Source organism: Carassius carassius, chromosome 1, assembly GCF_963082965.1.
Source record: "Carassius carassius chromosome 1, fCarCar2.1, whole genome shotgun sequence".
NCBI lineage: Eukaryota > Metazoa > Chordata > Actinopteri > Cypriniformes > Cyprinidae > Carassius > Carassius carassius.
Genome location: NC_081755.1, coordinates 31051267 through 31077975, shown reverse-complemented (window position 1 = coordinate 31077975; position 26709 = coordinate 31051267). Strand labels below are relative to the sequence as shown.

General features: G+C 36.5%; 3 protein-coding genes across 4 annotated transcripts; all 3 read left to right on the top strand.

The window, feature by feature from the left end:
- Positions 1-158: 158 nt before the first annotated feature.
- LOC132145073 (TBC1 domain family member 17-like) lies at positions 159-8711 on the top strand. Its single transcript, XM_059555790.1, has 17 exons — positions 159-279; positions 707-802; positions 932-1009; positions 2242-2359; positions 3125-3308; positions 3388-3499; positions 3685-3855; positions 3939-4064; positions 4158-4261; positions 6184-6278; positions 6365-6481; positions 6582-6682; positions 6764-6863; positions 6974-7071; positions 7544-7660; positions 7774-7860; positions 7956-8711. The coding sequence occupies exons 1-17, from the start codon at positions 253-255 to the stop codon at positions 8124-8126; spliced, it is 1902 nt and encodes a 633-aa protein (XP_059411773.1). The 5' UTR covers positions 159-252; the 3' UTR covers positions 8127-8711.
- A 3544-nt stretch (positions 8712-12255) lies between these two features.
- On the top strand, positions 12256-18432 carry LOC132117535 (G1/S-specific cyclin-D2-like). The gene is made up of 4 exons (XM_059526924.1): positions 12256-12640; positions 13455-13670; positions 13898-14218; positions 17871-18432. The coding sequence occupies exons 1-4, from the start codon at positions 12431-12433 to the stop codon at positions 18012-18014; spliced, it is 891 nt and encodes a 296-aa protein (XP_059382907.1). The 5' UTR covers positions 12256-12430; the 3' UTR covers positions 18015-18432.
- A 461-nt stretch (positions 18433-18893) lies between these two features.
- Positions 18894-24419, top strand: LOC132145058 (nucleobindin-1-like). 2 transcript variants are annotated; one of them, XM_059555779.1, is made up of 13 exons: positions 18894-19024; positions 19306-19429; positions 19537-19644; positions 20440-20572; positions 20664-20767; positions 21514-21699; positions 21813-21903; positions 21972-22030; positions 22295-22387; positions 22784-22873; positions 22953-23126; positions 23478-23604; positions 23747-24419. In XM_059555779.1, exons 2-13 carry the CDS (start codon positions 19313-19315, stop codon positions 23821-23823), a joined length of 1359 nt encoding a protein of 452 aa, XP_059411762.1. In that variant the 5' UTR covers positions 18894-19024; positions 19306-19312; the 3' UTR covers positions 23824-24419. The 2 variants fall into 2 exon arrangements, with proteins under 2 accessions (XP_059411762.1, XP_059411753.1); XM_059555770.1 differs by having other exon boundaries at positions 18905-19024; positions 19270-19429.
- The last annotated feature ends 2290 nt before the right edge of the window (positions 24420-26709 follow it).

Genomic DNA, 26709 nt, shown 5'->3' with positions numbered 1-26709 from the left:
TTTTTTTTTTTACAAAGAATCTATTTTTTTATTTGTATTACCTTTGTATTATCATTATAGTATGTAAAAATCAACAAATATATGCTACGACCCTCTTACTCATCACCATCTTCAAAAAGAACACAATAAAGACAACGTCATGCTTTATCTGTTTCTGATTGGCTGCTGCGGTGGGGTGGGCGGTGTCATCCAGGAAAAAACCGGAAGTCTGATTGTTTTGGTCAAACTACGCGAGCGAGCGCAGCAGGAGGAATGGAGGCGAAGCCAGAGAGTTACAAGGTGAGTAGCGATAGTGTTTGTCAGTAACCTTAAGTTTTTATCGACGATGTCATATTTGACATGACATCATACAAAGACATACATTTTTACCTTTTTACGCATTTAACATCTCAGGAAAAGACCGTTTTTCCCTAGCTGAAGCTAGTTAGCGATAGCCCAGGCTGATGACTGCTGACATGTCGTTCAAGCCCGAAGGTTTAGTCACTGTCATGTCTCTATGATGGACTGATATTTTTACTGTTTTGTTATTAGAAAAACGAATTAAAAAGCTAACGTTTAAATTCATTACAATCTGTTTAATGCTGTTGATATGATCAAAACTGAAGGATGATCGTTATATATTGACCTTGTTTCAAAGTATTCCTCTGTAATTTTGGCTGACATATGGTCCTGTTGTAAAAGTGTGATGTATTATGTCATTGATCAGCTGATCTTTGAGAAGGAGGGTGTTTACCTCCACACCAATGCCAAAAGAAGCAATCAGGACACCACCATCCCCGGCTTCATCCGGATAGTTGAGCGGGTATGATCAAAACACTGTATCGGGATTAACATATGCCATTATTAAACACTTTGATGTGCTTCTGTATTACTAATCAAGTTATATGTTAGTAAATGTTTGTTCTGTCTGTTAACACTGAAACTCTTCCAGGGTGGAGAGCCGGCTCTGGAGTGGAGCCCGGTCGAGGAGGATGTGAGAAATGCTCCTGCTGTCTTCTACACCAGAAAGGTTGGTAAGAGAAAGACTTGAGTAGAGGATGGGACACTTCAAAGTTCACTTGTCACATGCTCCTTTAAAATCAATATTGAACTTAACGTGCTCAAAGTAAAAACTGTTTTTTGGGGAATTTGTAAATTGTGATTTGTAAAGTCATGGAAATAAAGGTCGTTGAAAATTAATAGAAATTATACAGTGTTGTCCTACTGAAGATATTTGCACACATACAATAAAACCATACATCTCTATAAAAATACTTTGGCAATACTTTGACCTGCCCAACTCAATCTGAGCAGCCGATGTCACACCTCTTTCATCTACACATGACCCTTCAGCACTAGCACTCTCTATTCTATTTCTGTTTTATCCACTTGTTTAATTTTTATTTATTAAAAAATACCTGCCCCTCGAACACTTCCACTCTCTATTCTTTTTTAATTCTAATTACTTGTGTTCTTATAAAAAAAAAAAAAATACCCTCTAACAGCATTCTGTATTCTTTTGCTATTTATTTATTTTTTTACTTTATTTATTTTTTTATTATTAAAAAAAGATCCTTTAACATGAGCATTCTCTATTTGTTTTCTATTCTATCGTCTTGTTTTCTTTTATTTATCATTAAAAAAATGATACAATTGCTACATGTACTGCATTAGCCTAACTGGGACTTGTCATAGCAGTAACCTTTTACTGCTCTTTTGTTGGTTTTGAGTGCTTCTGATGTCCTTATTTGTAAGTTGCTTTGGATAAAGGCATCTGCTAAATGACTAAATATAAATGTAATGTAAATGGTCAAATCTCTGAGAAGTTGTTAACATGTACATTACCATTCAAAAGTCAGGATTTTTTTTTACAGTAAAAATATTTATAATCTTTTTTCAGTTTCAAATAAATGTTTTTATATTCATCAAAGAATCCTAAAAAAAACAAATATCACAGAGTCTAAAAAAATACTGATAATTGATCATAAGAAATTATTCTTAAGCATTAAATCAGCATATCACAAGGATTTCTGAAGGATCATGTGACACTGAAGTTTGGAGTAATGACTGCTGCTCACATTAATAAATTACATTTTAAAATATATTCAAATACAACACATTTTTGAGCAAATAAATGCACCCTGTTGAAAACAAAAACATTAAAACAATAAAAAACTTACTAACTCCAAATTTTTGAATGGTGTTCTGTTTGCTAAACATCTGTTCTTCTCTTATTCTCTCTTATATTCTCTTTCATGAAAGGACGGAGAAGGAGGGGAAGAGGAAACTAAGTTTGACCCGGGCTATGAGCCAGACTGGGCTGTCATCAGTACAGTCAAGAAGGAAAGACGGCAAGAGCATCCACCAGTCAGAGAAACAGGTACTGCGCCAAACTGGTGCATCTCAGATGAGGTTAGGGGTGGGAATCACCAGAGGCCTCACGATATGCTGTTATCATGATACGATACTATTGAGATTTTAAATATATTGTGATATATTGTAATTTCTTACCTTTTTCCAACTTTATATTATTTCCCCAAAAGAAAACTTTGGAAACATCTGCTTTAACTAAAAATACAATTTATGTTTGTTTATCTCACTTCAGTTTTATTGCTGCAATGCAAAATGGGATTGTCAAGCAGACATACTGACCAACACTTTCATGAAAACCTGTCATAATCTTGTATGCACCTGGCAAATTAAATTTTGTATTACAGTCTAATCTAGTCCACATTAATTAAATGTAGACCGGTATGCACTGCTGTGCTACTACAGGGATTTTGAACAATGCAACTTGTACAAAAAAAGTTGTGCAAAGTCAGACCCTTCGGCAATTGGGGCACTTGAAAGTAAATTACTGTTAAATTTATAATAAATAAAACATTAGTCTTGCATCCGATTTAAACGTGGACAGGGCTTTCCTCATAAAAAAAATCAGCACTACCATCTAGCGGGCTGTAATGAAATATATTTTATTATTCTACTAAATAGTATAATAAAAGATTGATACTTGGCATCCCTGTATCGATACAGTATTGCCACGGAAAATATCGCGATACTATGATGTATCGATTTTTTTCCCCCTACCCCTAGTCGAAGTGCGCATGGATTTACATGCTCTACGTATGATTATGTCTTTTGGCAGGTCAGTGGGGCTTCTCCCTGCCCCTTTCAGAGCTGTACTCTCTCCGGAGGGCTCGCTTCTCTCTGGGCAGGAACTTCTTGGTGATGACCACCAGAGGGGGCGATCCTCTCCCTCCCCTGCACTTCCATCGAGGGGGCACTAGAGAGCTGCTAAAAGCCATGCAGCGTTACATCAGACTGGCCCCGTGAGTGGCATGCTAATTTATCTTTTACAACCAACTCTTTTGCATCTTCGAACCTATATGTGACACATTCTTCCGTAAGGTCTCCCATGGATGGTAGGCTCTTCCTGGCGTACCCGCATGATTCTGGTGCCCTGTCGCAGTCGTTCGATGAGCTGCACCTCTTTGATGATACCAGTGCAGATCTAGTGTCTGTAAGTCATGTATGTTGTGTTTTAATGTGGTTGAAGCCATAAACGAGGTCCTGTAAACATGCCATCCGACTGGTCCTAAATTAAAATTAAAATTAAATTTATGCATTTAGCAGACGCTTTTATCCAAAGCAACTTACAGTGCATTCAGGCTATCAATTTTTACCTTTCATCTGTCCTATCTACAGAGGTTCATTCAGGACCCTTACGCGACCACGTTTGGGGGCTTCTCCAAAGTGACTAACTTCTTCCGGGGAGCTCTTAGACACCCAGAGTCGCCCCTCGGTAACCGCTCACCACAAGATGCCCATTTCCCACACTCCGCTGATGAGGAGCCAGGCTTTGAGCTCATTACCTGCGTGAGTTACGGAGAGTCCTGCTGGCTGTTTGTGTATAAATGCCGATTGTGCATAAACTTACAAAAGAGATTGTATTCCACCAGGGGGCAGAGCTCGGCCCCAGACCGGAGGTCAAAAGAGGAAAGCCTTTGGATAACTGGGATCAGTTTTTGGATCCAGAGGGCCGTGTCACTGATCCACAGAAGGTCAAGAAGCTGGTGTTTAGAGGGGTCCGTCTAGGTTTCAGTGATATTTCTAAACCTGTTTACATGCCACAAACCAATAAAGGTACCATTGATTCAAACCTTTCCTGCTTTTTCTAGGGCATTGTTCCATCTCTGCGGAAGGAGGTGTGGAAGTACTTACTGGGGTTCTACCCATGGAACAGCACAACCAAAGAGAGAGAGGACATCCTTCGGGTGAAAACGTGAGCTAAACACATTTTGTTCTAACACAAACCACAAAGGGGTAAAAAAAAAAAAGTGTACCCAGTTAACCATTTGCAGCTGTTGTGGTTTGCTGTATCAGTATTTATTATATCTCTTTAGACCTAAGCTTAGCACAGGATATGTACTACTGTCAAAAATGTTGGGGTGAGTGAGTTTATTTTTTTATTTAAAACAAGTATTCTCACAGAGGCTGCGTTTATTTGAACAAAAATGCAGTAAAAATAGTAATATTATGACATTTATAATACATGCTTTCTGTGGTAATATATTTTAAAATGTAATTTATACCTGTGATGGTAAAGCTGTATTTCCAGCATCATTAATCCAGTATTAAGCGTCACATGATCCTTCAGAAATCATTTTAATATGCTGATTTGATGCTCAAGAAACATTTTTAGTATTATCAATGCTGAAAACGGTAATATTTTTGTGCAAGCAGTGAAACATTTTTAGGATAAAAATAACAGAAGTCATTTGAAATGATTAATTTGGATTAATTTGATGCATTTTTGCTGAATAAAAGCTTACTGAACTCAGCTGGATGAATTATAACAGCAACTGACCGTTGTTGAAGAGTTTGACTGACAGGTGATCTGACCAATCATGATGTCAAATCCGCCTATTTTATCGACAAACAAACCAGACAGGGTGGTAAATTAACTTCGGTGGACTTAAACTTTAAAAATGGTGTGTATTGACATCTCTCCGCTGTTGAAATAAAATATTTTCTGATGTTCATTCATGTTTATTTTATGCTTTAAATATGTAAATATGAAGATATATGTAGATGTATATGTAGATATATGTAGAAATATGTAGATGACCGGCTCACGTGACTCTTGAACTGATCTGTCACGATACATTAAAGAGCCAAAAAAACGGTATTTGTTGTCTGAATTTCTTAAAAAAATGACCAAATTTGAGTGCTAAGACTGTGTCATAGCAAAAGTAACCTGCTCTGTCTTGTCTGTCGGCATGTCGTCAGTTTCTTCTTTGCTCAGTGATGTATTTTTCACTGCGTGAGAACATGATGTGTGGTGTGAGGGCACAATGACTTGTCAGAAATAGGAACAGTAACTAATGAGGGCAGTTTTTTGTGAAGGGTTAATTATATTTAAATTTCTAAGATCTCATCTACCATATGACTACCTAATTCATTTGAGGCTGTTGTGGTTTCCTGTGTCATTTTTCTCTTTAGACCTAAGCTATATAAGATATGAACTGCTGTCAAAAAGTTTGGAGTCAGTAAGGTTTTTTAACAGGTTTTTTTTTAATTGTTTTTAAGAGCTCTCTTAAGCTCACAGAGGCTACATTTATTTGAACTAAAATGCAGTAAAAACAGTAATATTGTGAAATATTATGACCATTTAAAATAACAGTTTTCTATTGTAATCTAATGTAATTTATAATATAATTTTAAAATGTATTTTATTCCTGTGAATGGAAAGCTGTATTTCCAGGCATCAGTCCTCCAGTCTTCAGCGTCACATGATCCTTCAGAAATCATTCTGACATGCTGATTTGATGCTCAAGAAAAATTTTTAGTATTATCAATGCTGAAAACAGTTGTGCTACGGAATATTTTTGTGGAAACAGTGAAACCTTTTTAGGAAAGAAAAATAACAGAATTTATTTGAAATGATTTTTTTTTATTACATTCTATATGTCTGTCACATTTAATGCACCTTTGATGAATAAAAGCTCACTGACCTCAAATTTTGAGAACAGCCATTATACTTACATTTCTAAAGTTCTAATCTACCATATATACGAAACTTAATTCATACACACAAACCTGAAATATATGGCCAATAATGTGTCTACCCTGCCTCTTTTTCTTCTAAAACATGAATTATTCTTCTAATTTTGTGCTCTTTGCATCTGTTATTTGTCTCTTCAGGGATGAGTATTTCAGGATGAAGGTTCAGTGGAAGTCAGTAAGTGAAGATCAGGAGATGAGGAACTCTCTCTTCCGAGGCTACCGTAGCCTCATAGGTATGTTCAGCTGTGTCATAGATCCTACAGCAAGTGTGACCGGTCACTCTCTACATCTGACTTGCTCCTGCTCTTTGATTTGACAGAACGGGATGTGAATCGAACAGACAGACAAAATTCCTTCTTTTCTGGGAATGAGAACCCGGGACTTACTCTGCTCCACGACGTACTGATGACGTACTGCATGTATAACTTCGACCTGGGTATGTGCGTGTCCATTCTGTCGTTTTAATTCCAGCTACAGACCACCAGAGGATGCTGTTGTGTCTCTCATCACTCTTTCTCTCTCACTGCGCTCTTCAGGTTATGTCCAGGGGATGAGTGATCTTCTGGCTCCTCTCCTCTTTGTTACCCAGAATGAGGTGGAGTCCTTCTGGTGTCTGACAGGCTTTATGGATTTAGTGGTCAGTAAACACACTTGTTTTCTGATTGTGTTGTTCAATCGATGCATTAGCTGTGGATATAAAGCCTTTCTCTTTCTTTAGCACCAAAACTTTGAAGAGTCTCAAGAGGCTATGAAACAGCAGCTGCTTCAGCTCAGCCTCCTGCTGAGAGCACTTGATCCAGAGCTGTGTGACTACCTGGGTAAACACAAACCTCTACCTTCTAGTTGTGTTTTTTTCTCTTATCGGCTAATGCACGGTGGCCCAGATGGGTTAAAAAGTGTATTTTTTCTTTTTTTTTCTCTCTGTTAGACTCTCAGGACAGTGGTTCACTTTGTTTCTGTTTCCGTTGGTTGCTGATTTTGTTTAAGAGAGAATTCTCTTTTGAAGACATCTTGAGTCTTTGGGAGGTAAAAGGGAGGTTATTTGTATTACTTTCTATGACTTTCATCATAATTGATAATATATAAAATGTAATATGTTTACAATTCATTTGAATTAATATATTTTAGCCAAATATGCTGACTCGGACATGTTAAGCACACACAGCATGTGAACTTACAGTAGTTTTCTGTTATATCCTGCTGTTTAAATTACTTCAAAAGAATACGCAATCTGCTATCAGTTTATTTTCATGCACAAAAGCAGCACATAATGTAGATTTTTAATATTGATTTGTTATATTCATTTATTAAAAATGCTCTTCTCATCAGTGTTAACAATATTTATAAAAGCTCTGGGTATGAAGTAGCTTTACGCTCTTGTTTTAATTTTAACTTAAAGGTTTTCATCAACTATTTATATTGTATTTCATTTCAACCTTATTTCAATTAAATGATTTTAGTAGTTTTATTGAATGGTAACAACAGCAGTGTTTTGCAGGTTCTGTGGACCCGTCTGCCTTGTGAAAACTTCCACTTACTTATGGCCTGCTCCATTCTTGAGTCACAGAAAGGGGAGCTGATTGGTTCAAATCATGATTTTAACTCTATACTGAAGGTAAGCATAGAATTGTTTAAGCCCATGAAAATATAAAGCATGACATGCGGGAAAATGACATGCACAGTTAGTCAGTTGATTCTAAACGTGTGTGTGTGTGTGTGTGTGTCCAGCACATTAATGAGCTGACCATGAAGCTGGATCTGCAGTCAGTTCTCTGTGGAGCAGAGGCTATTTATTTGCAGCTGACTAACTGCAAGGTGAGATGGGACAGATATGACTGCTGATATGCTCTGAAAAATACCCCTGGTGGTCATGTAAATTACATAATACTTTCTGACTGCTCCGTCCTCAGGAGCTGTCTTTGAAAGTACAGGAAGTTCTTGGGCTGCATGTCCCATCCAGCTCATCAGAAGAGAGTCCAAACTCCGAGGCCACAGAGACACACACCCTTCTCACTCAGTCTGAGGCCAGAGGAGCGTCATCCTGTCAGCCGTTTAATGGACAGACTCCTACACACCCCTAATTCCGGAATGTGATTGGCAGAAGGAGAACAGATGATTTTAATTGAACCCTAATGATGAATATTCCACAAAATAATCATAATAATGATTAACGTGTTTATAAAATATGGTGAATGTAATTCGGAGATTGAAATCTAGATCTGCAGCGAACTAATACAAATAACTGTACCTGTACTTTCCTAAGAAGGGCGGAGTATTTTCCACATGCTGTTTAAACGTGCTGTTGATGTGTGAATGACTGTGGGCATTGCTGACTGAAGAGAGGGAACGCTTACAGTTTATAGTGTGAGCATTATAGTCGCAGCTCATATTTTATCAGTTAATATTTTATGCATTTATGAGCTTTAGGTATCTCATTGTTTGATCCACTATACTCGCAGTATGATAATGTATGATAATGTACATTAGTTGTTTTCTCTGCCTTTCTGTTTATGTTGCCTTTAGTGTTACACTCAGTGACAGCTAGAAGATGATGCTGTGCAATACTGTTATGCATGAATGAAGCAAGAGCTACTTCATATTACTTCTTTTGTTCGTTTTTTAAAATGAAGCTTTTTCGTATGGCTAAAGAATAAAGCATTGAAATTTAGTCCCTGACTTTGAGGTGTTGTTCTTTGCCAAATGTCCACTTTGTTCTCATTCATCGCCCACATAAGGGGTTTTTAACCTTGACAGCTTTGACCCCAGAACAAAAAGCTGGCTCAGTAACACTTATAAACTCTTAGCTTTATCTTAGTTTATTTAATTTTTATTAATGTTACAATAAACTGATAAAAAAACTTTCCTTATAACACTTCAAAATAACTTAAAAATATTAGAATTACATTACGTAAATATTCAGATTTAAGTTTTTATTGAAATAGGAATGAAAAAAAAAAATTATGCTAGATAAATATTTTCACTTTTATTAAGATCTTTATTATTGTTATTTTAATCTTAATGCCCTAATATACAGTGATGAAAAGCTTTCTCTGTTACACTTTATTATAAATTTGATTGAAAACATTCTGTTATATGTAAATGTTTATTCAGATGATAAACAATGTCTTGGAAATGTTCATTTTTATTAAAAAAAATCTAATGTAAAAGTCAATGTTCTAGATATTTATATTTTTTAAATATTTTTGTTTTTACCGTCTTCTCTCTTCAGATGAAAAGGTTAAGTCAGATAAAACCACTTCATCAATTGGAGGATTACAACAGATTAGCCAGATAAAGAGAGAGAGAAAAAACTCTTAAAAGAAGAATGAACTAAGAGATGAGAACTTATTAGATCACTTTTATTTTGAATTTATTGGTTTCTTTTTTATTTAGAAATCAAAAATCCATACTTTAGTCAAATGACAAATGAATGAACCAGAGAATGTACAGTTGACATATGTTTTGTTGAACCGTTTCATTTCTGTCTGGCACAGAACGGCGTGGCTCACCACCAGTGCCATCGTCACACACACACACACACACACACACACACACACTCCAACAGCAGGTGTCTGACTGGGGTTAAAAGATCAGGGTAAATGGGCTCACTGTTGCCCACTGTCCTACCAAATGAGCTGGAAAATGAGGGGTGGAGAACCACGCCTCCTCCTCTTTACCGTCTTGCTCAATGCTCTTTCTGCTGTTCGTCCTCCTCTTTTCTCTGTCTGTCTCTCCCTCGCTCTCCCTTCATTTTCCCACTGTGTTTGTTTGAATACAGCTGCAACTTATGAATTTAGCACAGCACTTAAACAGCCCTGCGATCTGCCACCCTTCTTTGTCCCATACACAAACAACCTTTTACCCCTGAGACTCATCTTGTCCCTTTTACAGCCGGCATGACCTCACGAAAATAAGAAGAGAGTCCCATTCAAACTCAATCTGCTCTGAGTTAAGCTCTAGTTAGTTTTCGAGGACTGCAGTAGTTCAAGCTGCTCTTTGTGCATTTAAGAACTTCATCAGGTTTTAGGGTAGAGACCTGCTTCTGGGCTTATTTGACTTGGGTCAGTTAGCAACCACCTAGCAACCAGTCAGAACACCCTGGCAACCATCTATAACGTCCTATAGTACTGTGTCAGTCAGAGATGTGTCTTCTTTCTAGATCTAAACAGAGTCACATGATCCTTCAGAAATAATTGTAATATGTTATTTATGCATTACTATACAAACAACTGTTACTGAACCAACTTTAAAACCTTTTTTTTTTTTTTACACAAACTCAACTTCTGAAATATTCAGCCACCTGTAGACACACTGACAAATCCAGTCCTGAGGTCTCCACTTAAACGTGTCCCACTGTGACTGTGAGGGCCATCCAGGAGTCGAGTGTGAGTGTGTGAAGTGTGTGTGAAGTGAGTACAAGCAGAAGGCCAGGCACTGGTGTCTGACAGTGATTTGTAAAGAGAGACAATACGGCTCATTGACCTGCCGGCTCCACTGTCTGTTGCACATACCTCCCATGAGGACCCACCGCTCTTTAAACAGGACACCAGATTGCCACAGGCACAGGGAGGGGCGGAACGAGTGTGTGCTGTGCGGGACAGAGAGGCGTAATGGGAGACTAGTTGCTTTGACAATGAGATTCCACACAAAACAGGGGTGACGGGGTGATTAGGAGGCACGTGAGTAAGTGTGACTTCAGTCACACACTCTCCGGCTCTACTCATCAGTCTCAGTCTCGGTCTCACACTCCTGTATCAGATTTCAAAAGGCTTTTCCATCTGCTCTGAGCCTGATGTCATTTCAGACCTGGAAAATCAGGTGTTCTGGGTTATCGGTTTCACTCGTACTGCCTTTTTTGTTGTAACAGCTTTTTGTGGCTTCATTATGTATTCTAGACAAGACAAAAACATTGTTTTGTGTTTAGAGAATGCAATGAAGCATCAAAAGGCTGCTATTACAAAAACTGCAGGGATAAATACCAATAAATACCAAAATCCAGTGCTAGAAACATTTTAAAACATTTTTGCACATTAACTGGCATCTGAGAACTGTGAATATGTGCATGTGTTTTTAAATTATTAAAAAATTCAATTAAAATTTCAGAGGGTAGTTCAAGTAAATATTTAAGGTCACAAAAAATGCCAGAGGAAATGTTTTGGAATCCCTGTCTTTAAAGCTCAGGTGCTTAGAAAATGTTGATTTTATTGTATTAATATTATATGAGTTCTGTTTTCTATTCCCTTACTGTCATTTGCAAATGTTACCAATGTATAATACAACACAACACAACACAACATAATTATGGAAGCATATGGGTAGCAATATTCAATTTGGAATGTAATATGCAAAATGACAATGCAATATGTAAAATGAAAAAAAAAATCCTGAGAGACACATTTCAGTTACTTTATTGTCTGTGGAGGGTTAGAAAGCTCTCGGATTTCATCACAAAATCTTAATTTTGTGTTCTGAAGATGAAAGAAGGTCTTTTGACTTCGGAACGACATGAGGCTGAGTAATAATGAAAGAACTTTCATTTCAATTTTGGGTAAACTATCCCTTCACTTTGATGTTATATAATAGTTTACCTAAGATTTCTTAGCCAAAAATGACATTTATACTTTAATGCTAAAGTTAGAAGACCATATTTGTAGAATGTGCCTTGAGAATGCTTTAAAACCATGACCTTCATCCACTAGTTGGACTTTTCTAGAGCCAAATACATCAAAGTCCATGAATTAGTGCATTTGCAGTTTTAAATCTTTATCTGTTATATAGATGTGTAAATGAAATCGCACCATCTTTATCTGATACCCTTCACTGTCAACAAAAATCCATGTCTAATTGTTATTCATTCCATTGTCACAGCACGGTGATGACCTCTCTCTCTCTCTCTCTCTCTCTCTCTCTCTCTCTCTTCTTTGCTCTCTGACGGTGACAAGCTGTTGCGGTGTCCCTCTGGGCGACTCCCTCTCTTGTCTGCGCTCCTCTCTCTCTCTCTCTCTCTCTCTCTCTCTCTCTCTCTCTCTCTCTCTCTCTCTCTCTCCACCTGTTGATGCCATTGTTGCTCAGCCAGCATTGTGGTGCTTTATTTTTTTTTTACTCCACTCATTTTACACACCCCTCTTTATTCTTCACTTTCTCACTTTTTTTTTCTTTTTTTTTTATCAGTGCTCACCCATTCACTCAGAGGATATATAAGTGGACCGAAGAGAAAAGGCAGCTGAGAACAAGGCAAGAAACACACAGACACTCACTCGCTCACATACACACATTTAAACACAAGCACTTTCAAAAGGGCAAGGAAGTTTGTACTAACTCTTCTATTCAGAACCAAGACTTTTGAGACACACTTGGGATAGCGTCAGTATTGCTGGCAGGAGTGATGTCTGTGTCTCTGTGGTGTGAGGAGGAAGAGGGCCAGGACAGGACTCAGTCTTCGGTCCGAGCCCCATGGGACCCCAGCGCCTCCGGACTGAGGGTTATTCAGAGACTCCTGCAGTCAGAGGAGAGATACCTGCCGTCTCCTCTCTACATCTCTCTCATCCAGAGAGAACCACAGCGCAGAGAGGAACTGGCCAAGTGGACCATGGAGGTAGATTTGCATGCTAATAACTAGTGCTAGACATCAAGTATGTTGTTTATGATTTTAATATCAATAATTTTGTTTTGAAAGTGTTTTTCACGAGTAGGGTACATGTGAAATATATATATATATATATATATATATATATATATATATATATATATATATATATATATATATATATATATAAACATTTTTCTGCTTCAGAATTTTATATTGATTCAATATTTTACTTGTTTTGTTGTTGAATCTTTTAAACTAGGGATTCTCAAATTGAGTTGTGTGAGTGGCTGAAAAGCTAAAAATTAATTAAATCATAAAAAATGCAATTAAAGAAAGATTTTGGGGATTTATGAAACTACTTAAAATATATTTGTAATGAAAATAGGGTTGCACTCCTATACAACAGTAACAATAATGTCAATAATACCATTTATTACCCTAAAGAAAAATATACTTAACATTTCTGTATCTGGTTAAAGGGATGGTTCTCCTAAAAAGAATAATGTTTCAAATGTTTTTATCCATATAATTAAAAAGTCAAAAGGCTTCAAAAGAACAGTGAACGTACTGACTTTCACTGTATGGGCTCTTTTCTGTTAAAGAAAGTCATACAGGTTTAGAAATGCATGCATAAATAAAGACAAAATTTTAATTTTTTGAGTAAACAGTTCTTTTAATTGCAAATTACTTTAAGACTTTAGATCAAGATGAAGCATACTAACTAAATGACAGGGACAGAGTTTTACAGTTCATTATATGTTTGCATTGACTATGAGGCTCTTCCTCTTTCTTCCTCTTCGCTATCTGTCTTTTTTTATAGGTGTGCTGTGAATGTGACTGTGATGAGTCTGTATTTCCCCTGGCTGTCTCTCTGCTGGATCGCTATCTGTCGTCCACTCTATCCCTGCCTGTGTCTCCATCCTGTCTGGCTGCAGCTTGTGTCCTGGTGGCCTCAAAACTGACAGAAAGTGACACAGTTAGTGCAGATACGCTCTGTGCAGCAGCAGAGTATGACTTTCTCTCATCAAACCTGCGGGTGAGTGTTTAAAAATTCACTACAGTGCTGTCCAAAAGTCTGAAGCATTCAAATAAATCATTAGAAAGTAGTGCTGTTTTGCATTTTTCTAATTGAACACTTTTTCCATTATGAATGAAATCATTTGAATTAAATGTTTTGGTAAAATGAGTAATAAAAAAGACATATATATATATATACATATGCATATAGACAGTTTTATATAGAGAGTAATCTTGCTCCAACAGGAAATGGAGCGTGTGGTGCTGGCGACTCTGCGCTGGGATGTGGCAGCAGTGACCCCTCAGGACTTTATCCCACACTTCCTGCGCACTCTCTGGGAACTCAGGGACGGAGACGCACATACAGGAGACTTTCTCGCAACGCTACGCAGCCACAGCGATACACTTGTTGCCTTGTGTGTGTGTGACTCGCGCTTTCTGGGAACTCCTCCATCACTGGTGGCTGCGGCTGCACTGAACTCTGCCCTACGGGGTCTGAGGGCCAAGAGTGCGGGAGAGACGAGTGTCATGACCTCTGCCCTGGCCACACTCTGTCAGACTGATGTGGTGAGCCATGATTTATTCTCAGAGAGTAGGAGAGAGAGCTAAACATACAATAATAATAATTATTATCGTCTTGGATACATTTTATTTTAAGGTTACCTTGTTACAGTGTAATTGTACATTTAAGTACTGAGTAGTATTATTAACTCCATGTACTTACACTTTTAGAAAAAAAAAGTACAAAAGTTGTCACTGGGGTGGCACCTTCTCAAAAGGCACATATTTGTGCCTAAACTAAAGAGCCCATATTGGTACATAAAGTGTACATATTAGTACCTAAAATGTAGGCCTAAAAAGGTGTACCTTTTAAAAAGGTACCGCCCTAGTGCAGAGGTGGAAAGTAACGAATTACATTTACTCGCGTTACTGTAATTGAGTAGCTTTTTTGTGTACTAATACTTTTTAAAGTAAATTTTTAAATCTGTAATTTTACTTTTACTTAAGTATATTTTGTTTAAAGTATTGTACTTCGCTACATTTTAAAACACATTAATTACTGAGTAAAAAAAAAAATCGCTCCCTGGAAACTACGTCAGTAAATAATGGGCAGGAGGGCAAACTGGCGCTAAAATCACAAGAAAGATGCAGACGGTAGTGGTGGAAATTATGATTCTTTCTAGAGATTCGTTCATTTTCAGTTCGTTCACCAAAATGATTCGTTCAGAATCGTTCACTGATTCGTTCAGTGATCATTTCTTGGTATTACACAAAATATGCCAGCAGGTGGCGAAAAAAGAGTGTATTATGTGTTATGTCTTTAGTCAACGAACGTATTCACTTGTTACAAAAACTGATCTGGCTTTATTAAAATGTGTGTATAATCGCATTCAGTATATAAAGTCTAATTAAGTTGTTCAGATGAACAAAGCACAAGGTTTTCTTGCCTAATTAGCATTTTAATTGTTTGGTCAGACAATTTGTATATTATATATTCACATTTTAAATCGGGGATTAAACGTGGAGTTGCTAAATATCAAAACAAGCGTATGTGCACAGTAACTGTAACTGCGCTTTGCATTTTGCGAGTTTGACATGCTAAATGGCAGACTAACCCAGTTTACTCTCATTCATTTTGTTCACAAACGAGATAAGCGATGTACCAGTTAATTTCATTCACGAACGACATGTATCCGTTCATTCAGGTTCACGAATGACATGTGTGCCAGTTCAGTCATTTCATTCACGAACGAGATGTACTAAATCATTCAACTCGTTCACGAACGATAAGATCTCTAGATCTTGTTCAGACTCATATGAAACTCGTTAATTGAAGGGCGTATTCGCTCACTACATTCAACAAATCACATGCTCTGTCACATCTCATACTCAAAGGCTATCGGCTCGAGGTTGTAACTCTTTGACAGGATGGAATGGTCGTTACTCGGTTCACTGAGCTGCGCATGCGCTGCTTATAGCGCCGCACTGCTGTGGAGGGAGTAACTTCAGTGGACGAGAAATATGAGTCAGTGGATTGCGTGAACGAGAACGATTCGTTCAACTAAAAGATTCGTTCAAAAAGAACGATTCGTTCACGAACGACACATCACTAGCAGACGGTCAAAACAGGCGTTAGTGGTGCAGACACCGCTGAAAACGAAACCCCGTCATATTCTGAAGTTGAACTCGAAGGAAATGAAGTGAACCCCTGGCCATATGTATGCTCTATTATGCAGTGTAAGCTGTACTTGCCTAGGAAGACCAAACTAGCAGCTTATAAAATCTCGACAAGACATCAACCCTTCGCAAGAATGTAGAGCTAAGCTAAATGATTGCATCGTTGCATTGGTGGTTAAAATGAAGCTTTGACATTTTAGCAAGAGGTTTTGCACAAATTAGCCAAAAAGACAGTGGTGAGGAGTGTGCTATATATATATAGTCTGCAATAATATCATATTTTTTGTTTTAATGATGTGCGCGTGCATTTATAGTGCGTTCTTTCACTGTGTGATTCAGTCTCCTAAAATGCATTTAGAATGATCACAAAATTGAAGATATAGGGGCAGAAAATTCACATATTTATATAATTTCATATATTAAATCAAAATCACACAAAGAATTCCGTCTTTTCCTCCAAGAATCATCATGAATATATACATACATACATACATATATATATAACAGTTCAGTAAACAAGTTAATTAAGAGACTTGCGTTTTAGACACCATATTGCCTTTTTTAGCTCTATTTCTACAACAGAAAATAATTCCAAACACAGCCACCAAAGCACAGTTTTGCGTCTCTGAGCAACGTGACAGTGATTCGTTCCTGAATGAATCAACCGTTTAAATGATTCGGTTCAATCGCAATGACTCACTTATTAACAGTGACTTGCTGACACATACTGGCCATTTTAATTTCACATTTAAAGTATCATTTTTTAAATAATGAATTTCTTATCATTTCAAATGAGTATTCAACATTTTATGTCTTGTATATCAAAACATTATTCATGCATTTGTAACTGCAGGTTAAATGCATTCTTGTCCTGCACTAAACAGTGTAATACATCTAAATGCCACTTCCAATGAATCTTCTGCATTTCCTCTGCATTAAAAGATGAGTTTGTTGATACTTATTTGCCTGGTAACAGCCCAAATGTTTTATTATTCTAAATAACTGATTCCTTTAATTAAATACAACTAGTTTGAGATTAATAGACCTATCCCAGGGGTGTCAAACTCAGTTCCTGGAGGGCCGTAGCCCTGCAGAGATTAGTTCTAACTCTGCTCCAGCACACATATCATGTAGTTTTCAAATAAACCTAAATGATTAGATTAGCTGGATCAGGTGTGTTTAATTAGGGTTATATCTAAACTGTGCAGGACTGTGGCCCTCCAGGAACTGAGTTTGACACCCTTGGCCTGTCCCATTTTTGACTCCCTCCCACTGTTAAAATGTAACTAAGTAATTTTTACTCTGAGTAAATTTTAAATGAGCTACTTTTTACTTTTACTTGAGTTGATTTTTAGACTGGTACTTTTACTTGTACTTAAGTAAAATTTCATTAATGTAATGGTACTTTTACTTGAGTAGAATATTTTTGTACTCTTTCCACCTCTGCCCTAGTGAGATAGTGTACTAAATGGTTAGGGTTAGGTTTAGGGGTTGTGTTAGTCTAACTTGCATGTAATTATTCATAATTAGTTGTTATTGTGATTTTAAGTAGCTTACATGTAACCTGTGTAACAAAGACAGCTTAAAATAAAGTGATACCATATATATGTATATATTAGAGAGAGAGAATTATTATTAGGTATCACTTTAGAATAATGGTCCATTAGTTAATGTTAGTTAACTGCATTAGTTAACATGATCTAAGCAAGAACAATCCTTTTACAGCATTTATTAATCTTAATTGATGTTAATTTCAACATTTACTAGTACATTATTCAAATCAAAAAATGAATGCACTGTGAATTTGCATGAACTAACAATGAATAACTGTATTTTCATTAACTAACATGAACAAAGATGATTAAATACAGTAATAAATGTATTGTTCATTGTTTGTTCATGTTAATTAATGAATTAACTAACATTAACTAATGGACCATTATTCTAAAGTGTTACCTATTATTATTATTATTATTATTATTATTATTATTATTATTATTATCCCTTGTATATGTGTGACTCTTGCTGCTTGTGCCGACAGGTGGCGCTGCGGTGCTGCTCTGAGCTGATAGAGGGCGCTCTCAGGGAGAGACTGAGGACAGGAGCACACGAGGAGAAAGATGATGGTGATGTTGAAGAGGAAAGAGCCAGCACACCCACAGACCTAAGAGAAATAGACTTTTAATACAGGGTTGATGTATGAGTGATATTTATTCTGCGACTCACTTTTATGTATCAGTAAAACTGATTTAAACACAATGTGACATTATGTCTTGTCTCACGTAACTTCTGAAGTGATCTAATTTATAATAATTTTTATTTATTTGTTTGAGCGATTGCGATTTACTTGTGCCATATTTATTAACTTATGTTGCCATACCTGTAATTGTGATGAGTTACGTATTTCAGGTTTATGCTTTTAACTTTATGTATTACATTTCTGCTTTTTATATTATCATATTATTTATTGTGTGCACATTTTTTTGCATTTAATTTATTCTGTTTTGTCAGTGTTTAAGCCCTTTTTGTATTCAGAGTGTTGGATAAAAATGAATACCTATTTTTCGAAGTTAATAATGAATAAATTTTCTATGTTTGCCAACAATGTGCGTCTCTCAAAGTTCCTTTTTATATAAACAACACATGACAGAAAGAAAGAAAGAAAGAAAGAAAGAGAAGAAAGGAAAGAAAGAAATGCTGCAAAATCTTCAATAAAAACTTTATTTTTTTAGTAAGGAATATTTAAAGTCCATTATATCTTGCACAATTAAAATTTAAAAAGAGAACAAGAAAAAAGAAGGAAGGAAGAAAAAAGAAAGAAGAAAAAGATCATAAAATACATTAATAAATCTTGGTCAATGTGCGTTTAAGTGTCGTGTAAATATAGTAGGAGTAATAATAATAATGATAATAATAATAAATTAAATATATATAAAAAAATAGGCTACCTACACTTACATTCAGATAACAGTAGTTTTTAGGGACACTTACATTACATTGGCCTTTTTGGTAAAGTGGCTTAATGTAATTATAAAAAGTGTACCCCATTTATTTTTTTAATAACAAACGGTTTGTGGGAAGCGTCGCGTTTGGATTGCGTCATAACTCGTGGCCGCACTTGTTTTTGATTCAGTAACGCTGAGTAATCTGTAGAAACAGGATTCAGTCACCGCTCAAACAGGATTTGACCCTGTGGTAAGAAACCCAGCTGTTTCTCTGATTTAGACCAAGCAGTTTCAGACCAAACGAGACTGTAACAGACGTCGGTAGATTACTGTGACTGTTTTTTCTCTTGAAGTTGCGTCTGTTGTGAAACATGTAACGTGTGATTTCGCAAACTGTCCCGCTGACTTCCTTTCTTCTGGTCATGATCGATGTGGACTTAACGTTACATAAATAAACCTATCTGCTTAAAGAGACCGCTCTATCTCTGTCTAAAGGGTGGAAGGAAAGGCTGTCTAATCTTTGTACCAAAGGTATCCAATGATGACAGGAGGCTTGAAGGGGCTGCTGCTTTTGTCTTTGAGTCTTGTGGTGTGGACTGTGCCCATAGACCGCAAGCAAGACCCTCCCCAGGAGGACAGAGCAGAGGACAATGGGGTAAGACTGCTCTCAATCATGCTCATAGACTAGAACATGTAATGTGCATCAAACACTCGTTCAATATTCACCTGCTCTCTTGTTTTGGCTGTATGTGCGTATCTCAGGACACTGGTCTGTACTATGACCGTTACCTCCGAGAGGTGATTGAGGTGCTGGAAACTGACCCTCACTTCAGAGAAAAACTCCAGTCTGCCAACACAGATGACATCAAGGTAAAGCATGCTCTCTGTAGAGCGCAGAAACAGGAGTCCCATTCCTCTTCTTTAGAAAACATGATAAGGTACAGGTATCCTTCAGGACCGACTTAACAGGAGCTCAGAGATTAAGCTAAAGCATACGCTTCTGTAGAAGTCACGAGCAAGTTTTTAATCTAGTTGATCACATACTCTCAGAACTTATTTGATCTATCATATGCTTATTTATTTAAAAAGAATCATATATAATTATATTTATTTTAATCATCTGTATTGTATTTTATATGTATGATGTATTGTATACTTTTATACAGTGAATAGTCCTTTTATTGTATGTAAAAAAAAAATTCTTATATAATTTGAGATGTGTATGTTATTTTTTTATTTAATGACTTTATTATTAACTCTATTTTGGAATTAATATTTATTTTAAAAGCATGTATTTTACATTAGTAATGTACTTTTGTACAGTGATTATTATATATTGTATTGTTATTTTCTATTATTTTATGCAATGTGAAATTTTATGAGATGTGTAGGTCATTGCTTCACAAAAGATATTAAGTACATAGTATCTTAGTTTTTTTTTCTTAAATTGTCATGTTTTTTTTTTTTTGCTTCAAATTAAGGTTTGTAATGTTGTGATTCATCTTGTTCTTGGAGCTGGTTTGTCGGTTTCGTCATTTTTATTAAAATCCCTGTGGAGAAAATGAATGAGGAAAATACCAAATGTTGCATAGTGTCCATTTTGCCTTTTAGCTTTGGAGTTTTATCATTTCATTGGTACTTTAATGGAAAGCTTCTGTGTTTTAGAACGGACGCCTCAGCAAGGAGTTGGATTTGGTGGGCCACCATGTGAGGACGCGACTGGATGAGCTAAAGAGGCAAGAGGTCTCGCGCCTCCGGATGTTACTGAAGGCCAAACTGGACAGCACCAATGCACAGAGTGAGTGTGTTCATGTATTACTCAAGTGACACTGTTGAGCAAGAAAAATCTGTTTGTGTGACACCCACACACACATTTGTTGTGATTGCAGGTGTTCAGATGGATCACGTCTCCTTGTTGAAGCAGTTTGAACATCTCGACCCTCATAATCAGAACACATTTGAAGCCAAAGACCTGGAGCTGCTTATCGTAACGGTAACACCCATTCCAAACATGCTATAATGTGAAATAGCAAAAAAATCATTCATTGACAAGCATTCAGTGCATACTTGTTTGGCAACTACATTTTAACCTTTAACCAAATAAAATCCTAATCTTTCTTCTTGTTTTTGTGTTAATCCGATTCTATCAGATTGTAGTATGCCTATTTTTTCATATTTTTTAAGCTTTTTTTATTAGGTTTTTCTACACAAAAGAACAGGTGCACAGATAACGGACTCATTCGCCTCAAGTGAAAATGACACAATATTGGAATTACCCCAATTAACAAAATCCCAAGCAATTGCATATAGTAAAAAAGTCAAATAAAATGTAGGGTAATCAAATTAGAAAACAATAATACATAAAAACACAAATACATAATGTAAAATAAATAAATAAAATAAGGGGGCACGTGTATTTGTTTCTGATGCAAGTAGATCAAATCCTGATCTTTCGTCTTGTTACTACTTTTTTTTTTGTGTGTGTGTGTGTGTATCCGTTTCTATCAGATTCTAATATACCAATCGTTTTTTTTTCTTTTATTAGTTTTTACTACTCAAAAAAAAAAAAAAAAAGTGCACATAACAGACCCATTCACCACAAGTGAAAATCCCACAATATAACATAAAATACATACAAATACATAATTTATAAATAGATAATACAATCAAACAAACAGAGAATAAATAAAGTGAAGAGTCATACTGTTTTATTTTTATTTTTTGTGCTATATTTGTTAGGCCACTAAAGATCTTGAGAATTACGATGCGGAGCGTCACGAGGAGTTTAAGCGCTACGAGATGCTGAAAGAACACGAGAGGAGAGAGTACCTGAAGAGTTTGGACCAGGAGAAGAGAGAGGAGGAGGAGAAGAGAATCCAGGAGCTGAAAGAAAAGCATCGGCAGCACCCTAAAGTTAACGCTCCGGTGAGGAGATGAAGAACGGGAGATGTGTGGATGGAAAGATGGACTGAGATGAGTTGTATTTGTTGTATTTCCTGATTGAAACCTTCATTTTTTTTTTTTCACTTCCTTTTCAGGGAAGCGTGGATCAGTTACGAGAGGTGTGGAAAGAGACAGATGGGCTGGATCCACAGGAGTTTAACCCCAAGACATTCTTTAAGCTCCATGGTGAGTCTTTTTGTCCTCAAGTGGTCCATGAGCAGGCAAAATTAATTTAATAGTGTTTTCTCACTTAGATACAAATGGTGACGGTGTGTTGGATGAGCAAGAGCTGGAGGCCCTTTTCACAAAAGAGGTAATGTTTCACCTTTGAGCTCGGTGAATCATAGCAATCTGTTATTGACAGTGATGGAGGCCTCTTTATGCTGCGTCTGAGTCAGCCGTTAAGACTCTACTGGGCTCTAGTGGCTGTCCTGAGCAAAACATCATGAAGATGGGAATTCATGATGACACATTTGATGAAGCTCATAAAAGCTGTTCTTGACAGCAAATGGCAATAATTGGAACGGTGCGAGCACCTTTCTGATTTGTTCATCTTTTCTTTTTTACTTCCGCTTAGCTGGAGAAGGTGTATGATCCCAAGAATGAAGAGGATGACATGATGGAGATGGAGGAGGAGAGGCTGAGGATGCGAGAACACGTCATGCAAAACGTAAAGCCTTCACTTGTTTGGCAGTGACTCTTATTGAGTGTGTTTACACAATGCTAAAAAGCTAAATGCACATTTTTCTTTGATTTTATTGTTTAAAATGTGCGATGAGTGAACGCTGAATAAGCCTTGAGAATGTCCAGGCAAAAATCTTGTAGGAGTGTTTATGTAAATGTTTTCGTTCTCTCTCTCTTTCCCTTTATCTGTATTTCTCCTTCAGCTTTTTAACACTTTCACAATGTGTGGAGCAGCAGTGACTCCATCTGTTCTGTTCCTTCAGGATGCATGAGATATATAGTCATTCTTTTATCTGATTTTCACTGCATTAGTCTTTTTTTTTCATTACCTTTAAACCGTGCACTTTCAAATAGCTTTTTCCTCTCTCGCTGTTTCCTGCAGGTAGATCTCAATCATGATAGACTGGTCAGCCTTGAAGAGTTCCTCAAGTCTACAGAGAAGAAAGAGTTTAACAACCCAAGGGAATGGGAGGTTAGAGCCAGATTTTGATTATACTGTCTCTTTACATGACAGTGTTTTGTGTTAACTCATTATCTTTCTATACTTCAAGACACTGGACGATACAAAGCCAGTGTACACAGAAGAGGAGCTGCAGCGCTTTGAGACAGAACTTCGGGATAGAGAGGTGGATCTTGGCAGAAGGGCGGAGAAACTACGACAGGAGCAGGAACTTCTCAAAGAGAGAAGCAAAGCCCTAGAAGCCCAGAAACGAGAATATCAGCAGGTAAAAGACTGCTTTCAGTCGATTGCAGCCCTTTTCTTGGTATTGCCTTTATATAATTACAATAAAAAAAATTCAACTATTATTAGTATTTTTCTTAAGAAAGAATGCTTGTATAATAATATTTGAAAATAAAGTGAGTGTGTCTAAAACAATACAAATTATATTTTTTATAAATTACACATTTAAAATTGTGATATTGTACATTTTTTATAAATCAATAGCTTTACTGTTAAGCCCATACTAAAACAATTTATTCTATTTTATTTGCAACATCAGTACTGCACATTCTAGTTATTTTTGATGCATTATCGTGATGCCAGAGAACTGACCGCTTGTTTAACATCTAATCAGGCTGTGATGGAGAGGTCACAAAAACAAAAGGAGCAACAGGCACTGAACAGACAGCCTCCCTCAGGTCCTAATGGTGAGCTGCAGTTTCGGCAAGAGATCCAGAAACTAGCAAATGAAGACAGTCAAGGTGAGAAAATTGAAATGAATAGTCTGTGATTCAGCATATGGTTAACCTAACTTGATATCATTAAAATAAAAAAAAGACTGTATTAACACTATGAAGGTGAATTTTTCAGCATAGTAAACATTGGCCCTTTTGTCTTTTTCAGTGCTGAAAGTCCCAGTCGATCAGAATGGAAATGTGCCAGCTGAGCCACCACAGAATCTGCCACAGCACACCTCCTAACACAAACACATGCACACTTCTACCTGATTAACAATTTTCCAGAACCTGCCTTTGAATTGCACAGCGCACGTACACATACAAGCCTGTCGACTTAACCCTGCTCTTATCTTATTCTCTCAGCATAACAGAACAACAGTAATTAACAGTATAACCTCCTCATGGTGTTTCTGCTTCATCCTCAACCAAATATGCTCAAATCCCTTATAGAGTGGCATCAGTATAGACCGTTCGCATGTTCCCTTCTAAAGAATGGCACATTAATATTGGACATGTGGCTTTGTATGGTGGTAGTCAGAGTTTTTTTCTAAAATATTGCTACTTTTGCTCTGGTTTCAAGGTTTACAGCCCTGCTTGCTTATCATTGTGTTTCTCGACTGGAATAAAGTGGTTCTTTTCTGTGGTTCACATTATGAGAGTAAAACCTTCTAAACAAGGCTTTCTCATGTAAGGTTTCTAATAGACTCAGACGAGCACAAAACTGTTAATCAAACATTCAGATGTGCAATGAATCCGTTTTATTATTATTATTTTTTAAATCTAATATAAGTTCCGACTGATTTTATGGCTTTCATTTAATAAAGGCTATTTATGGAAAATACTACTGTCGGTTTTTATTAAAGGGATGATAAAAATATTTATTTTATTTTATTGTGTAACACACAAATATATATTGTGAATGCATTGAATTACTAAACATCTGTCTACATAGTAAAAGACAAACAACACTGGACCTCGTTGATTTTGACTGCATGGACAAAACACCACTGAGACCTTTTTCAAAGCTCTTTTGTGTTCAACTAAAAAAAAGAAATCCACAAAGGTTTGGAACAACATGAGAAAATTATTAGGTGTAGAAACAATTTTGACTCCGAAATTGCTAGTAAATACAACAAACTGCAAGTGACGCATTTAATGTAACATTTTGAAGTAGAAAACCTGAAAATAGTTTTGCTTGTAAAACAAACTCCAATGAATTTGAAGAATTTGGAAACTTCCAAAAATACTATTTTACAGTGTAAGTAAATAATGACATTTAAATTTTTGGGGGAATCCTTTCACGCAACCAATAAAAATAAAGTGCTTTGCTTTACAACTATTGATCATGTGTAACAGAAAAAAAATCCAAATTATTGGGTCTACGAGTGACAATGAAGATTAAATTCACATTGTGATCTGCAACAAATACCATCAAAACCATTCATAAGAAGACTCAGCCCATTTAGTTTCTGAGGTAACCTAATTCGTTGGCTCCAAATGTCAGTTTCAGCTGTTCTGCATTTCTGTTCCAATAAGTCCATTTATGTTTTTTTCCATCTCTGAAAACTAGTGACAGCTTCATTGCTCTGAAGTGTTCACTGATCTGCGTTGAGTGTCATCTGCTCGCAGTCCTTGCCACATGGTTCATGCTGTAAATTCCATTCCATTTCTGTCAGTCACTCCCTGACCCCAGTGACCCGCTGCAGCTGACACTCTCCAGTGATGCTACCATAGATATGTAAATAATGCCCCTCCACTCAAACATCAGTGCAGCAATCTGAAACTAAGTGCTGTCCACATATTTCAACTCTTCTCACAGGGGTCGCTTACGGGAGGGGTTTTGCTCCAAGAGATTTTTTTGAAGGGATAGTTCATCAAAAAATGAAAAACATCATCATTTGCTTGCCATTGTGTTTTTCGAAGCTTTTCTTCTTGCTATGGAACATAAAAATGATATTTTGAATGTATTTAGTCTTTTTTTTTTTTCTTGCAGTGAAAACCAGTGAGGTCTAGTGTTGTTTTGGACAAATGACAGAAACAACTCAATTAAAATGAACTTAAATTGAAAACACTATATACAAAAATAAAATACATTAATAAAAATATAACTGTATCTCAATGATACTAAAACAACACTGATTCAAAAGTTAAATAATAATTAATTCTAAAGTAATTCTGATGAGTGAAATGAATCAAAAATAAGTTTATATATAAAAATAATAATAATGTTGACCTCAAATATAACTGTTAACAAAAAGCAACCCTCATATTTGTTTTGATGCATTTAATTCGTTTAATTGTCCTTTGTGACATACAAAGTCAGGTTTTGCTTCGGGCTGATGTTGCATCACAAGGACAGGGAACTCTGTAAACCAGCAAAGGGAGGAAGGAATTATTTGTTGAATGCTCTAGCTTGTAAAAGACAAGAGGACAAGAGGAATAAAATAAAGAGCCAAGAAAGATGAGTCAGAGACTGTAGGAAGAGACTGCTGAAACGAGTACTTGTTTTGTATAGTGTGAAAGAGGGCTTCTGTTCGAGTCATTTGCATCACTGAGTGGGCTGACTGCTGCTGAATCACTCACTTTTCATAATGCCTCATTTTTTTTTTCTTATACCAACCCTTATGAAGTCAGTAGGTATTTTACTGTGTCTCTGGAGCATTGACTGTCTGGTTTCCACATCCTGTTTCTTGCATTGGATTATGTTAGGCCCCTAACAGTGATTTCTTTGCTGTTTTTTCTCTCTCAGCCTCTACATCAATCGCTATCATTAAGGTTTTTTTTAGGCTTTTTAACGGATTAATAAAAAAAAAAATTATAATTTACTCCCGTTTACAACCATAGGTTGAAAAAACATGAGGGTGAGTAAATGATGACATAGTTCTTATTTTTAGATGAACTAACTAACTTGTTGTTTCAAGAGAAGCAGATCTGAGGAATGTGTATGTGGTTCCTGTGGAGGAAAGCAACCATTAGAATTACACAATATCTCATTATATTGGAAGACCAGGTATTTGATACTCTCTCTTGACATTCTCTCATTCACCTTTCCTACATCTCCACCCTTGATCTTTCCCTATCCCTGTCCTTTCTCTGCTTGTAAGGTTTGAGTGATGAAAAGAGACAAAT

Bases quoted from the DNA above. Each gene is read 5' to 3' on its own strand.
- LOC132117535 (XM_059526924.1), top strand. From the start codon at position 12,431: ATGTCTGTGTCTCTGTGGTGTGAGGAGGAAGAGGGCCAGGACAGGACT. The intron at 12,641-13,454 runs GTAGATTTGCAT...CTTTTTTTATAG, and splicing joins TGGCCAAGTGGACCATGGAG to GTGTGCTGTGAATGTGACTG. The intron at 14,219-17,870 runs GTGAGCCATGAT...TTGTGCCGACAG, and splicing joins CACTCTGTCAGACTGATGTG to GTGGCGCTGCGGTGCTGCTC.
- LOC132145073 (XM_059555790.1), top strand. From the start codon at position 253: ATGGAGGCGAAGCCAGAGAGTTACAAG. The intron at 280-706 runs GTGAGTAGCGAT...GTCATTGATCAG, and splicing joins CGAAGCCAGAGAGTTACAAG to CTGATCTTTGAGAAGGAGGG. The intron at 3,500-3,684 runs GTAAGTCATGTA...TCCTATCTACAG, and splicing joins CCAGTGCAGATCTAGTGTCT to AGGTTCATTCAGGACCCTTA.
- LOC132145058 (XM_059555779.1), top strand. From the start codon at position 19,313: ATGATGACAGGAGGCTTGAAGGGGCTGCTGCTTTTGTCTTTGAGTCTT. The intron at 20,768-21,513 runs GTAACACCCATT...TATATTTGTTAG, and splicing joins TGGAGCTGCTTATCGTAACG to GCCACTAAAGATCTTGAGAA. The intron at 21,904-21,971 runs GTGAGTCTTTTT...TTTCTCACTTAG, and splicing joins GACATTCTTTAAGCTCCATG to ATACAAATGGTGACGGTGTG.